Source organism: Leptinotarsa decemlineata, unplaced genomic scaffold (genome assembly GCF_025532065.1).
Source record: "Leptinotarsa decemlineata unplaced genomic scaffold, Ldec_3_MD MMD2_tig00026330_RagTag_RagTag, whole genome shotgun sequence".
NCBI lineage: Eukaryota > Metazoa > Arthropoda > Insecta > Coleoptera > Chrysomelidae > Leptinotarsa > Leptinotarsa decemlineata.
The window spans coordinates 300,377-317,047 of record NW_027412690.1 but is presented as its reverse complement, the minus strand read 5'-3'; the positions used below and the strand labels follow the sequence as shown (position 1 = coordinate 317,047).

The following is a 16,671-nucleotide window of genomic DNA, read 5'->3' as shown; positions in this document are numbered from 1 at the left end:
CAATTCACCATCATTATGGTAGGTAATCTCTATGTAATTGGTATTGAAAGTAGCATGTTGAGTGACAACAAAGCCACAAGTCAAACGTTGTCAAGAATGAACAGTACAATAACTGTTAAAATTTCATTGGATGCAAAATAAATCTACAGAAGTATCTAGGCTTGGCTTTACAGACACGTCACACCCTTTTTTTGCAATCCTTGGTTGACTGCGGCCATATCATCAGCTTCATTTGCGATTGAGTTTCTTATAAAAAAAATTGCACCACTTGTATCTTTTTCGATCTGACACCCAAACTGATTGTTGTTTAAAATACCGTGCTGTAAATCAAATTAAAACGAAAGTTTAAGTATAAAACTAAAAATTTTATTTCAAGTATCAAAAATTACATTAAATGGTAATACTGCGGATAGCTCTAATAAATAAATAAATCTACTTATTTACAAAATGTATATGGTCGCTTCTTCTGAACTTTTTAGTACGAATAACCTCCGTTGCTGGCGTAACCTTGACCACCTCCGTTTCCACCTGAACTGTAGCCACCTCCTCCACCGCCATTTCCGAAACCGTTGCCTCCAGAACTATAACCTCCTCCAGAACTATAACCACCTCCTCCAGAACTATAACCACCTCCTCCAGAACTATAACCACCTCCTCCAGAACTATAACCACCTCCCCCAGAACTATAACCACCTCCTCCAGAACTATAACCACTTCCTCCAGAACTATAACCATTTCCTCCAGAACTATAACCACCTCCTCCACCGGATGTTGGGGCACCATAAGAAGAACTTGGAGGTCCTACTGGAGGAGCACCATACGATGAACTTGGGGGTCTAGAGGGAGGAGCGCCGTATGACGAACTTGGAGGGCTAGCAGGAGGCGCACCGTAAGATGAACTCGGACGACCAGCAGGAGGAGCGCCGTATGACGAACTTGGAGGACCTGAGGGGGGAGCGCCGTATGACGAACTTGGAGGACCAGCCGGAGGAGCACCGTAGGATGAGCTTGGTGGACCAGAGGGTGGAGCTCCGTATGACGAGCTTGGAGGACCAGCAGGAGGAGCACCGTATGATGAAGATGGACCAGATGAGAAGCCTCCATTACCTTTACCGTTGCCATGTGAGGAAAGGGCGGGCCCTATTGGGGTTCCGTAGCTTGTTGAAGGTGGTAAGTAGCTTCCCGATGGTCTTCCTCCGCCATTTTTGCCTGAAAGGAGAGAATTGGAATTTATAACTTGATTAGGGTGAGAATATGTTCACTGGATTCGTAGAATATTATTGAGTTGAAGTAACAAATAATCTGACTGTTCATCAATATTGAATGTTCTCTCATTCAATGTGGTGTTGAGAGATGAAACAAAAGTATTTCCTGAATTTAGAGAGGTTGCAAATATGAAAAAAAACTACCTATCTTGAATAGTTTCATAATTTTCAATCAAAAAATCTCAAGATTGAGATATCACTGTTGGTTTTCAAATATAAATAATGGTGCTGGTGGTACAATGGAATAGAACATCGAATTGAAGCAGACATTTTTTATTTTCATGTTGATCATAAAATGTCAGTGTATTCCATAAAACAAAAATGTGTCAAATTTTATCTCAGTGTTACTCTGAAACAACACGAAGTTTTTTACTACATAATGGATTGAGACATTCGATACATATTCTATCAGAATGAAAAAATGAATGAGTATTGGATCTGTTATGAGAGAAATAATGTTCCTGAACTTGTTTCACTATCATAAAAGCATCTTCAATATTTTTCATTTCAGTATAAGAGATAGTTCCAAGAAAGAACAAATTGAAACGAAAATCTTGTCAAATGAATAATTATATGTATCTCACAACTACGAATATTTCATTTAAATAATTGAAAGACCAATGGTAAGCAATTTTTAATGAATTATAATATGTTTATGGTCTTTATGTCATCATTCCGCAGACGTAATTGAAAGGTTATGAGAAATGAAAAATACAAGTACAACTCTTATAACATCAATAGATTTTTCAATAAAAAAAGTCCATTACCTCTGCCGTTTCCATGTCCTCTGCCATTACCTCGTCCATTACCATTTGGAGCACCGTAGGAGGGCGATGGGGGAGCCCCATAGCTAGGGGAAGGAATCGATGGAGGGGCACCATATGATGGGGATGGTATGGATGGAGGAGCACCGTATGATGGAGACGGGGGAGCTCCGTAAGATGAAGAAGGTGCTGCTGGAGGAGCCCCGTAGCTGCTTGAGATGCCTCCACCACCTCCATTCTTTCCACCGCCGAATCCACCTCCAAATCCACCCCCAAATCCTCCGCCAAATCCGCCGCCACCACCTCCACCTGGATATTGAAATACTGAATGTTTACAATGGATCTGGTATATAAAAATCAGAAGTTGCGTTTGAAAAAAACATATATTTTCAAATACAGTAGTACGTTGGGTGGAAACCCATTAGTACGAAACATCTTTGTCTCTCGGTATCCGTGAGAAATCTTGATGTTTCCTATGGTATCACGATATTGATTATTTGGTTTGAAATGTGATTTTTACAACACTTCTAGATTCACACATAATTACCTTGATGCTGAAGTTTCAAGTGCAACAAATATCAAGTATACTTGAACACTCAATTTACACGCGAGTATTGAAAAACTGCCGCGAAGGCCTTCTGTTTTGGAAAAAGTGCTGTGATTACTGATAAATATTTGTTTGGGTCTCATGATGCTGATTTTGCTGATCAGCCCAATTATTTGTCAGATATTTTCATTTGATGATCTTTTTTAATAACACCATCATGGCTGTTTATATTAGTCACTTGTTCCCTCTATGAACATCCATAATAGTTACTGCAAAATGGTGAATCATGGTATCACACAAAAATCTACAACAATTTTTTATGAGCGAGTTCTCACTTTAAAAAGCAGAAACAATGATTTCATATCCACATGGATTATATAAGCAAAGCAAATTGTTTTCAGTTATAGATGCGATATTTTTCAAATAAAAAGTTCTGCTTGATATTCTTTACAAAATGAATCATCACATGTGAACTGAACTGTTGAATTTAAGAGTGTATGAGTACACTGTGTGTTTTATTTTGAAATCCAAAAGATATAAATCGAAGTTATTGGAATGAAGGTCCAATTCCTTCATTTCATTCAATTTATATTTCTGAAAAATTGAGAATAATTCGAAACTTATTTGTTAAAATTACATTTGATTATCAGAACCAACTATGTCTTAGTAAAAGGCCAAAAATTTTCTTTTCCAAAAATTGATCTCTCCTAAAAATATACCCTTCCAATTTAAATAATGAAGATATTTTTGAAAACTATTTTCAGTCTATTTTTCTTTCGAAATTTCACCAGACTTATTTAACGGCGATTTTAATCGTAGAATATTAGACTTTATAGTCTTCAGATTGGTAACGGAGATCATAATTATGAACTTGGAAAGAGATGCATTGTACTAAATGTTTTCAAAATATGCTACTTGTTCTGTAACTTCATCACTCTGTTTATACCTAGTTTGAATAACTTTGTGATTTAAATATAGTTGAAAAAACTTGAATAGAACATAATTTTTGAGATTGAATGTAGTTTAACCGCTTCATACTGCGCCATGGGCTGCAGGTTCAAATACATTTTGTACTTACCGAAACCACTTCCTCCAGAAGGTGCTCCATAGGTAGATGACGGAGGTGCTCCATAACTAGGAGAAGGGGGTGCCCCATAGCTAGGAGAAGGAATTGAAGGAGGGGCCCCGTAACTTGAAGATGGTGGTCCTGCAGGGGGTGCTCCGTAAGAGCTGGATGGTCCACCTCCGAATCCACCACCACCTCCGAACCCACCACCACCTCCGAATCCACCTCCACCTCCAAATCCACCGCCTCCTCCACTTTTGTATCCTCCAAAACCTCCGTTACCACCACTAGGTGGGAGGTAACTGTTGGATATCGGTGCTGGAAATTGAAAAATTCATTACTGTCGAGAACGGACTCGTTATTTTTGTCTGAAACTTTACATTGGTCAAACAGAGAGAGATTTCACTAGAAGAATCAGAAAACATTGAAGTCGTGTTTCAATGTGACAATCAATTTCAATAATCTTCAAGCGAAAGGGTTCATGATCAATCACAGCAAAAAATGAGTTTCATTTGGAAAATAAATATTTGGAAGCAGGAATTTTGAAATGTTTACACGATTTACACAGGGCGAAATAGAATCGGGTGATTCTCCTATGTTGAATTTGTTTCCATTGTTGTTTTCGAACTCTCCTTTTCTTCCTACAAGAAATGAATGTACCACATTATACAAAATGAAGTATACGTCCCTGTTGGACTGTGAAAAGCATTGGACAGTGTGTATTCATTCCACACCTAAATGAGTGACTTGAATAATTATGTATGTATGTCTCTCTTCGACTGATTTCTGGTTCTAGTCCCGTTAATTTTTGTAATTGATTATTTTACATTCTCAATTTTATATAGTTTTTTCGCTTACTAAACAAAACGTGAACTCCTAGTTACGGTTGTTACACTTTTGTAAACTGTAACCTCATTCGAAAGAGATTTTGGTTCTCTATTCAAATTTTCAACCAGATATTTATTGTCCTCAAGATATAACTAATCACTAATTTTTTTTTGAAAATATTTTCGGTCTGCCGATTTGTTCATACCTTTGGTGTTACTTTTCGAGTACTTCAGTTCATTTTTACTTTACAAGTGTCCAAGGTAAGAATGGTCAGCATGTAAAAATTTGAATGGCCTTTTGAAAGTAGAAAAATATCCACTATGAGTGCTACATCAATGAGTTAATTTATATCAGGTAATTTTTTGTGTCCATATAAAAATTTGGATTGGCTTTTCGTAGACGATGCGTCGGAGTAAATATCTTTGATAGCCATATTGTTTAGCCTGAAAATTGGCAAAAAAGGAAGTGTTTTTGGGTTTCCAATATAATTTCTGAAAGTAAAACATTGAGTCGAAATTAGCTGTTTTCGGTTCTTTCAAAATACCTTCGAAACTAATCGGAATCATTTCAATAAACTTTGAAATGGTCTAATTATTTGAAAAAAAAAATGTAATCGTTTACGTTCAAATCCAGTCAAATCTTCCAACAGATTAATAATTACTCATTTATGGCAATGAATTGACAATACATAATGCTGGATATATTATGTATTGAAAAATAAAGAGGATAGGTTGTGTCTGATCGATCTGAAGAAACGTCGATTAGAATCTTTCGTAACTTTTGTAGTCTGAAATCGCGTTAAATACAGTTTAGCGTTAATGAGTTATTTAGTCATTACAGAAAGTAAATTTGATGTGATTATTTTGTCACTTTCTCGATAATTTCAATATCCCACTTCAAGAGTAATTCAACAACATCAACGAAATATAATCTGCGATTGATGGACAAACCAACATTACATCAGAAGTTCAAGAGATGAAAATGACTTTTGTTTTTTCCAAAGTTCACTTTACCAAATTGTTCAACAAAAATTGAAGAATTAATCGTTTCAAAATCAAAAAGAAACGAGGTAGGAGCAGTTACACTCATGCAGGTCATGGAACCAAGGAAACAGTCCAGTAATGCATTCGTGGTATAGCCTAGCATCACTGATGAGGTCTATGGTGAGTCGAAACAGCACTGTCTAGTGTTGGAATACGAATGTTTTACCTTTGAGCTTTTGTTCCATTTAACCGATAATTATACTGAGCACCTCAGAAAATTGCTGTGTTACTTATTTTTCAGAGTGTACAATAGATATTGATGGATTATATTGAAGAGGTGGGATTTTGGAAAATACTACTAAAAAATTTCTCTGATGCTTGCCAATAAGCAGATGAAAATCTGCTCGACTTCGAGAATCTAAACAGATTTCTATAACTTTGTATGTATCCATGAAACTTTTGAAATACGACCGAATTAACACCAAGAGCTGAAATATGAAAAAGAAACAATTTGTAGTTACAATAATGCAATAACATATATTGGTAAATGAATTCAATTTCGACTAGATTTTTGAGTTTTGTTCAGAGAATTGAACGACTTCAAAAAGAATGAACCAATAATCGACTGCCCTCACATTTGATTATTTAAAAGGGCACTTATATATTGGTAAGAGGTACATGTGGCATTATCTGATGCTCATATTTTCTTGAAATCTCTCTAAATTTTTGGCCTTCATGAACATTGAACGAAACATTATTGCAAAGAACAGCCTCAGATTTTGTGAAGTGAAAATATGGTGTAGTTATAGTGCTTGACCCAGTTGAAACTGATTTGGCCCTTGGAAAATCAATGATATCATTTTGAAAAGACGGTTTTACTATTACATTTCAATTATTCAAAAACAAGTTGCGGAATAATTTTGAGTTGTTTGTGTCACACGAGAAAATAATGAACATTTGCATTACATTAATTACTTACTCATAATAGCTAATATACAAACTCAATAAAGTGAATGGAAAATTGATGCTACTTGGAATATTTTTTTGAAAATATGTTGAAATAAACAGTCATTTGGTTAGCCAGTATTTTGCAGCAAGGGGCATCGACGATTTTTCTTGTCAATACGTTTTGAGAGAAGAATTTCGAATTCGATGAATGGGATGACGATCAAATTCGTTCAATAGGAAAAGTATTTGTATTCAATAGGTCTTCTGAGTTGACCTCATTATTTTTGTTGCGATATTTGAAAATCACACTGTACATAATTGGATCTCAGTAGTTACGGTTCTCAGTTAATTCAAAATGATGGATGTTAATGGTGGTTGCCTTAAAATTAATTACTTGTGATATATTTTATGTGCAAAACTTTCACCTTCTTCAGCTGATAATTTTTATATTCTTTATTGACTGAGGTTTTTAATCGAAAAATTATCTAGTGACTGTCTACAGTGGAAATTGATTTCAGTCTGGAGCCGATGAGATGCATGATGATAAGTAGTACCTATTCGTCTTTTGCTTTCAACTGAGACTGACATCAATAAAAATCAAGTCAATTGTTCCAATTCCTATATTGCCAATAATATTCATCAGTGCATATCTGTATCGGCTTTTTCCTATAATTATAACTTGTCTCATTTCATCTCAGTGGTTCCTAATTACCGCTATCTAATCAGTTCTAATTAGAATAGCTACTCATCAACCTCATTCTATCTGATGTACGAAATTCTGGTCATGATTATATACGAACCATTGTACATATGTAACCGGTAGAGGATAATTTTCACTTTCATAGTGATTATCAAGAGAAAGAAGAAGAAACTGCTGACGGCTTACCTTCACGCTTAGCGAGTTGTCCCGCGTTGGTTCCGTAAACACAGCATAGTGCAAGTGTGCAACTCTGAAAAAAAAAACAGTGTTATTGATTACTTCTAATCATACATTACTTCTAATCATACATATATATGATTGATTGAGAATGCTGAACCATCTCTACTAATTATCACGTTAGTTACAATTGAAAATGTATCAATGATGGAAGTTGATAATCCATTCATACAGAGATGTATAAGAACTGTAAAACAATCCTTGAGTGACAATGCCTGTGCAACAATGGTGATTATTATCATTATTATATTTGCAGAAAGAGTCTCGAAAATTTTCTATGATGATCAATAATTCTCAAAAATGTTGATCGATATTTATTTGAGGGATATTCCTTACAATGTCGAATCTATTTATTGAAAAAGGAAATAAAGAGGGATACTTTCAAAAGAAGGGAGGAAAATTTCACCCGGAACAAATTTTGTTTTTGTTTACGAACATTGAAATTCTTTTTCTTGTTCATTTCCTATATTAAACATTAGTGATAGATCAAAGAGTGTAAACTTTCGCGGCTGGGGATGACTGTGTCTAAGCAATTTTTATTTTTTTGGCAGTGATCTTTAGGTTTTATGCCTGACGTTTCGTCTACTACTGCGGCAAACATTATCAGAGGCGATGAGGTAACGGTCGAAATACCTTTGAGCACTTCGACCGTTACCTAATCACCTTTGATAATGTCTACCGTAAACGTAGACGAAATGTTAAGCATAGAAACCTGCAGACCACGGTCAGAAACCCTAAAAGTAGCTTTGGTATATAGGTAGGTACTATAATTCCACAATAGTAGACAATAAATTCTCAGAATAAACTGACATTCTTGCCTTAATCTGTCTCTTGCAGTGACATACAGAAATTATATTGAACAGATGAGGTCAACCTCAACAATGTTTTCGATTCAATGGATAATTTAGTGCCTACTATTATGGAATTGTAATTATAGAAATAGATATGATCTCTATAGCTTGGATTGAATTGAGTAGGTTTATAGCAATGAAAATGTTTATTTATTTGTTTGAAAATGTTTATTTATTGTTAATATATATTCAAAATTAAAGACAAAATTTTGTAAAAGAAGTAATCGATGAAAGTCGAAGTTCAATTTGCGCTGATCCACAACTTGAGCTTCACTGAAAAGATTTGTGAAATAATTTGAATTTTGTTTCAGAAATTATATGTAGTAATATTTGTAGCCATCGTAAATATCATTCTGATATTTGGTGGAACTGAAAGTCTCTCGTTATTAAAATAAATTAATTTCTGTTTCGCATGGCTGAATAATTCAGTGCTTTGAATGAATAATCTGTTTTATTTTTGGGATTCATATTCATTCTCCTTCACAAAGAGGTAACACTTACAGATTTTTTCAAATCTCAACTAGATTTGGTGGAAATATGGTCAAATCAACGCGCTTAGCATCACCCCGTATCAAGGGTAATACCACAAATAACGTGACAGAATGTGAGTCTGGATATAATTAGTCTTTCACAAAATTGAAATCCAGGAGCAGTGATCATTACGCCTCTAGTCTAAAATATTTGACGCAAAATATTATAGCAGACCTCCACAAAGAGAGGCCACATGTCTCCAGACTCTAAAACCAGTGTCCAGCCATAATCTCAGATTTTTGAATATATAAATCGTATCATCCCAAACCTTAGATTCATCAACCAATCAATGTTCATCCATTTGATGTTGGGTCTTCAGCATAGTGCAGCATAGTAAAATTTTCGAAAAATCGATGGAAATCAGAAATACATAAAAATACTGAAAGAGGTCCAAGAGTTTAACCTCGCGGCACTCCAAAATTCATAAGTTATGCCTTTGAATACTGACCATGTATAAATTACTTTTAAGAACTGTCTCAGTTTAATATGGTTCTGAAGTTTCTGTAACGATTGAGTGAAACGTCTTTGAAAGACATCAAAAAAGGTGTTGATAAGACATTTTTGGACGAAAAACGAAATTTCTACCAGTTCAGATTGTACAGCCTGTTAAATGCAGAAAGAGCTTTCTGAATTTCGTTATGTTATCGTCCACTGGATGTGCTTTCGTTAGAAGAAGCTGAGAGCGAGCGAGAGAGAGGGGAAGAAATACAATTATCAAGACTCTTCCTAGAATTGACAAGCTTTACTCATACATTATAAACATTTTCTTTGTGTAAGGACGTCATAACTTTATTGATGATATCTACAAGATTCAAGATAAGATTATTCGAATATAACAAGAATTGTTTGAATGAAATTATATTGAAAAATGGGTTATCAAATAGCTCAGATTGTTGTGGAAGAAAAAAATCTGTTTAACATCTGTTTTTTGTTAACCAGCTGTCGCACCCCTACAAACAACAACCTTCAGAAGTCGAAACTTGTGCGAGCTAAGGACTAACGAGGTCTCACCTTTTAACGTGTGATTCCTATCACGGGTTGGACGATAGCAAGTGAAAATCGATCGTTCAGACTGGGGCTTGAACCACCGACCAACACGGCGGTCGATTTGAGTGAGTGAACAAAGCACTCACGTCAAACCGACCGGCTACCGACCGACCAAATAGAGACAAATAACTCTCTATTAATTATATCTAAATATTTTCATGAACTGTCGTACCTTCAAATTATTGAACCCTTTTCAGAAAGCACTTCTAGCTAAAATCGAACTTAATGAAAAATTCCATAAGCAGAACCATTCAGTGCTTATTTATTATTCACTACAAATCAATTACTCAATTTGCACCTATTGAATTCGTATCATCCACTTGTCACGTCATATAAAAGTACAAGTGAAGTTACTTCAAATGAATATAATTAAACAATGTAGACTTGATTATATTATAAGCAATGTTAGCTCATTATTTCCTAACAGTAGTTTGTCACGTAGAATAAATAGTCATGTCATGTCCATTTAGCCATAATGAAACCCGGATCGGTGAATTAGAATTTTAAATATTGAGTAATGGTAAGAAGATTAGATCATGAAACGAATCAGAGTCCGGACTTTTATTATACTACCACTTGGCCTTCAGAAGAGGAATTCAGGAAGCATATGTTTTATGCTTTGGTTATTTTTGTCTGCTTACGCTTACAGTCAAGTTCAAATACTGAAACATTGCATTCCTAATCAAATTTGAATGAAAGTCCTTGAAGGATAGAAAATTAATAAAACAACCTTTACAATTAGGGCCATAGTGACTAGTAATAAAATCCATTTCGATTAGAAAGGCATTATCGTAATAATATTTTTCCATAACATTTTTCTATACAGGTATATTATCTGATCTCTCATGTTTTCGGGTCACTTCCTAAATTCAAGTGTGAGGAAAGTATTATCATTATTGAAATATCATTTGAGACTTGAATTTCTTCAGAAGTCTGAACTTTCAAACTTCATTTCAAATAAATTCAATTTTCTGGAAGAGCATTTTTTGGTAATTTATTCTACATTTTCTATGAAATCATCAGTACCATTGAATGAGAAGTTTTGGACTATGTTATAACTGGAAGACACATGATGAACGAATTATGAAAGATCAAGAAGTAAATATAAATGTTTCATCTCTGCAATTCAATAGTGATTTTTATCAGGGGTTAGTTAACCGTTTTCCAAAAGACTCTATTCAGTGGTAAGTTGTGACAGATTCTGAACTTGTCGAAACTAGAATCAAGAAGTTGGATCAAAATTTAATCCTTCCATTTGTCAACCAGTTAATTTGTTGTTGAGGTTGAAGCATATGAATATTTTATGGAAGGTCCTTATGACCACAATCATTACTATATTATTTTGGTTTAACCTTCAGACTTTAGATGTTTCAGCAATTGTATATTGGAACACACAATTAAAAAAAGTTAAATTCAATGTATCTATTTCATTAATTTTTTCATCCACATGATAATTTTTAATGCATGTCATAGCAGATTTGAATTGGGATTTCACGATATTTAGATCAAGTCAAAGAATTGTTGTAAGGCCAAACTTTTGATTTCACTCAACTGAATTTATAAATAAACCATAATTGGATAGAACACCAATAAAACTGAAAGCCATCCCATGAATGATATCATAAACTCATAAGTGGGTTGAAGAAATCTTTGTGATCAATAGAGATGGTTTTCCAGTTCATCTGAATAGCAAGTTTTGTTCTTTTCATAACTATTTTCACGTGCTGTGACTATGAGTCTAGATATTATTAGTTCATTAAATTTCAATCCAGGAGCAGTGCTCATTATGTCTCTAGTCTAAAATAGTCGACGCAAAACATTATAGGAGACCCGCACAAACAGAGGTCACATTGCTCCGGACTCTAAAATCAGCGTCCAGCCATAATCTTAGATTTTTGCTCTCTTTGTGTATATTTATGTATATGTATGTATTGATAAATATATCACGCATATCATCAATTTTTGTTTTGAACGATCATATTTTCCAGACCCGTGGAAAATTGCCGATGGATTGCCCAAGAATAATGATCCAGCTAGTTATTCTGGTCTCAGAATTATCAGTATACTCCCAACCATCTTCAAGAGGAAGATCAAACTTCCTCTTGAAGGTGATCATTTGGTGATCGAAACACGTGTCGAGGTGTTGAAATAACGGTTTGGTGTTGGGAAAAAACTCCAGTGATATCTATGAAGTAAATCAAAAATAATATTGATAGCTCTGATGAAATCACACATAAATTTGCTAGTACAGGAAACAAGATTGTTGGAAAGGGTGTAATGAAGAGGTTAAAGTCATGAGATCGGAATTCCCTTCGGAGACTTGGAAATGATGAACAAGACTACCAAAAGACAAAAATGCAACTTGAAGTTTGTTTCATCATCGTGATGTATGAGAAACTGAAAATTCAATGAATCACTCGTTTCTGGTTGAATTACGATTTAAATGACGCAGATACACAATCAAGATGGAACACACTTTTGAAAATAAATATTTTCTCAAGCAACAATAAATGAATGCAACTTAATTCAATTGTAGTGATGTACAAAGAAATTAAACTATGATAAACCACCCTTTTTCTGGGTGAATGGAGATTTGGAAGATGATGAGATACAACCCAGATGAAGTACAGTTTTGAGAAGACTTTCTTTTCCGACGAAGCATCTCAGCTGTAGTGTATTGAAAACGAAAGATAACGTTTTGCGGTTGCGTTGTATTCGACTTACCCGCTCGAAAAATAATTTTTATTCTGAACAAGCCAATGAAAATAATAAACCAACCGTTCAAACATGTAGAGAAATAGTAGAATGTTGAAATCCAAACGTGACAATAAACAACTTAAAAACAATCAGCAATTATAATTTGTTCCCAATCGAGAGAAAGAGTTATGGAAAACATCGAAGAAAGTAATGAGTGAATGTGAATGGAAGTAACTTGTTTATAACCTAGCATGAAGAATGCATACAAAGATTATGTAAATTGGATGGGAACATTAGGATGTTAATAGTGAACTTTGATCGTAAATTCTAAATCAACTGAAAGTTTTCAGTGAAGATATTTCACAGCAAAATATAAAGTCTGGCGTCAATTGAAAAGGGAAAGAAAAAGTGACGGAATTGAAAATGCTGATAGATAAAAGTCAGCAAACCCAAAATATACAAAATGTGATTATTACTCACGCTCTCTTCCAGAAACAAAACCAATAAAAGTTTATTGTTCAAGTTTGAAAATATCCATATAGGACGAAACTGCAGTAATGTTAGTTACAAATAAAAGTGGTAAAAAAACATAGAAATTTTCATTTCTCTTTTCATCATGATCTCCTACCAAGAAGTAATGACTACATCCATCAATTTATTATGTAGGTGTTTTGACTTGGGTGAAAACTATTTTTTTCCCAATATTTTTTAATGAATGCTGGGTAGATTTGCGAAAGAGAGACATAGTAGAAACATATGAAGAGTATTTATGAAAAAATCTGTGTTTTACGACTTCTACAGATCCTTATTTCAGATTAGAAAATCGAGAAAAATGCTTTGATTATCTTCGTGATGGCTGCAAATACGGAAAAATATATATATAGAACGAATTTGTGGGGTCAGTGGATTCTATGAATTGATGAATTAAAGAAAATTAGTTTTCGTAGTTCAGTTGTAATGTATTCAATATACGACTGAAGTTTGAAATAATTCATAAAAATTAAGTTTAATCTACTTTTCATTTTAGTCAATACCCGCGAAGTTGTGATTTTTTGCAAACTTAATAATGAGTGCTTGGACATGTGGATAATAAAAACATAAATACGACGAAATTACTTTTTCACACACCAGAACTGTGAAAACACTGTTTTGAAAAAAAAAAAAACGTTACGATGGTCAAGTTGGTATCATCAGATCAAATTTCTATAACTTGTTCAGGTGTGAAGGAAAATTATTATCGTTTGATTCATTCATTCAATTTGTAATTCGTTTTCAAGAAATATTTCATTGGGAGATTTTCACTGGACAGGTTACAAAATCGCATCATTTTACTGTACTAGTATGAATATGACAGAAGAAGCTATTGTTTTGTGAACTGTGCACTGAAAATCTCACAATGAACTATTTGTTTACGTTATCATGGATTTTCATCAGATATCTACCGAATTCATCACAAAATTTATCCTTCCCAAATTTGAAAAGGAGGATATCAATGAGAACACTGAAAATCTGTATTTTATCTACAAAACGATTATTTTGATATGAAAAAAATTATGAAAAACTTTTTCAACTAGTATTACGTTTGATGAAAATTACTTTTCATTTCCCAATTTGTATCTTTTTCATTTATTTATGTGAATGTTCACTGAATGAAGTTTGTAATCTTCTTTAATCCTTTTAACGTGTGATTCCGTGTTAGGAATCACACGTTAAAAGGTAAGACCTCGTTAGTCCTTAGCTCGCACAAGTTTTTCAACTTCTGAGAGTTGTCGTTCGTATGGGGGCGGCAGCTGATTAACGGAAAACATATTTTAAACATATATTTAATCGGTTTCCTTTCAAGATAAAACATTTTTAGAAGAGAATACATTTCATAATACGTATCAGAATTATATTTATTGCAGATAAATCTTGTGAATCTTATTCATAAACAGAAATTTTTCCATTGGGAACCATGCCATGTCATTGGTGGTCATTACTTTGATTTCACTTTTTGAGTAGAGAATTCATTTTAACAACTACATAAAAACTTCAACAAATGAAGATGACATTGAAAAAACTTGAACTTTTTGATATCTATTGTGAAAATTATTCATTACAACCCTTGATTCCATTCCCCTAATTTCATTTTGATGCCATATTCCATTAAAACCTATTACTCATCATCTAAATGAATGTATTCATACCTAAACCACTGGCTCCAACCAAAAACAACTTTGAATCATATATTGATAGGGTTTTTCAACCCTTATTCAAAACTCGCACAGGTAATTAAAATAATTTGGGATTACTAAAAATTTTTTTGCCTCTTCAAAAATTTTGTCAGTGTTTTTGTATATCATATTCACTGGAAATTTCAAAAATAATTCATGAAACGAAATATTTTTTCTGATAATTTTTTCTGAAATTTCTACTTCACATTCGTCAACCATTCCTCAACTTTGTGATGAAGCACATCACTTACCACTAAAATAAATCCCCTCATGTTTGGAGTCACTTGCACCAACACAAAAAGTAAGACTTCTGCTGTCACGAAGTCAATGCCTGCTTATCTTCTATGCGTTTATTTATACACTTGCCCGTGATGAGACTGGTGAAAGTGGTGATAGGATCGTGGGAGATGCCAAGAAGAACGAAGAAGACTTCAACGGGGGTGATCTACCATCATAACCTTGAATTACATAAATTTACTACATAGTATAGAATGATGCGCATATTATGATATGAACCAGTTGTGTTATTTTATGGTCACGACAATTGCAATTGCGAGCTTTGAGATTTCACATCACTTCTATTATGTGCTGGTCATTTTAGTCGGAGTTTATTGTTTTTATGGGAAGCAGTGTGAATAAATTTTTGAATTATACATGGAAAGTTGCCGATAGAATGGAAAAAATGAAATGAACGTTGTATTGAATTTGTTTATTGAGGTAGAAATAGGTGAAAAATTTGAATTTTTGGAAGATAAAAAACAATCAAGCTCATGTTTTTAATCCAAATAAAATATGTAAATGCTGACTAAGTATTTAAAAACCCTTGAAAATTGAAAACCAACAATATTGGTTATATGAAAAATTGCCCTTTCTATTCGTTCACTATTGAAACAAATTTTATGAAGTAATCATGTCTTCTGCAGAATATTTTTTAAATATTCCAATTTTTGAAAGAATATTTTCATTTCATATTTTACGGATCGGAACCATCATACATTTTTTGGAAGGAAGAATCTTCAGCATGATTTTCTATGTGAAATTTAGTACGAAAATTATAAAAAAAAAGATTTTAATGTAGCTGATGAAACGAATGATAATTTAAGCAAATTCACTAAGGACAAAAAAAACAAAGTGTCGGATAGATCAGAAATGTATGAATTTATTTGTTGATTTTGTTACAAATTATAAATTGATTGAATGTAGTGAACTTTTATAATTTATAAGTAATTTTTCTAATGAGAAAACAAATTCAACATGCGCAAAGTATATTTTGGCAAAGAAACATGTGAGTAATTGATTAATATTATGTCATATTGAAACTCAATGTTTTATAATGCTTCCAAATCATAACTTCGAGCATTTACTCAATGAATAGAATCGGGTGAATTTCCTCTGTTGAACTAGTTGTTCAACGATGAAAGTGTAAAATTAATGGAGAATTTTTATAAGGTCAGTTCGGAAATCAAGGCAGTTTTTGTGAAATGTTCATTTTGACGGGTTTGTACCTGAAATGATTAGATTTATCATAATTGAGTAGTTGAAGTCGATGCAATTCCAATTATTAATATATATGAAGTTATAGGAAGTACTATGATAGATTTAGTTTAGTAATAACGAGCCGGAAAATTCTATTGCACGTTTGGGGTTTCCCTGGCGTGTGATTTCACAGAGTGTTAAGTGAAAATCAAGCAATGAAATGTTATTGAAAACAATTATTATTATCATCGATTCATAAAGGAAATTTGACGAAAAAAGCATTGTTTCACAATTTCGAGACTGATAAATTTTTCACTGTATTAGTTAGCACGACTTCCATCAAGAATAACTTAATTGTTACCAAATTAGCACCTGGAAATTGATGTGTGTAATGAAAAATTGAGTAGTACAACTGCAATATTCATTATCTCACAATATTCTGACTGTGACAAGTTGACTCATCATTTTGCTCGTAATTGTTTATTCAATAGCGACATGAGTTTCGATAATAGAACTTT

At 33.5% G+C, this 16,671-nt stretch overlaps 1 protein-coding gene across 1 annotated transcript; it reads right to left on the bottom strand.

The window, feature by feature from the left end:
* Positions 1-344: 344 nt before the first annotated feature.
* On the bottom strand, positions 345-15,085 carry LOC111512466 (uncharacterized). Its single transcript, XM_074183041.1, has 5 exons — positions 14,929-15,085; positions 7,288-7,351; positions 3,655-3,960; positions 2,033-2,338; positions 345-1,209 (listed from the first exon to the last, which is right to left on the bottom strand). The coding sequence occupies exons 1-5, from the start codon at positions 14,947-14,949 to the stop codon at positions 476-478; spliced, it is 1,431 nt and encodes a 476-aa protein (XP_074039142.1). The 5' UTR covers positions 14,950-15,085; the 3' UTR covers positions 345-475.
* Positions 15,086-16,671: the final 1,586 nt, after the last annotated feature.

Coding starts and splice junctions, on each gene's coding strand:
- LOC111512466 (XM_074183041.1), bottom strand. CDS start 14,949: ATGAGGGGATTTATTTTAGTG. Junction 7,352..14,928: donor TGAGGGGATTTATTTTAGTG/GTAAGTGATGTG, acceptor TTTTTTTTTCAG/AGTTGCACACTTGCACTATG. Junction 2,339..3,654: donor TTCTGGAGGAAGTGGTTTCG/GTAAGTACAAAA, acceptor TTCAATATCCAG/GTGGAGGTGGTGGCGGCGGA.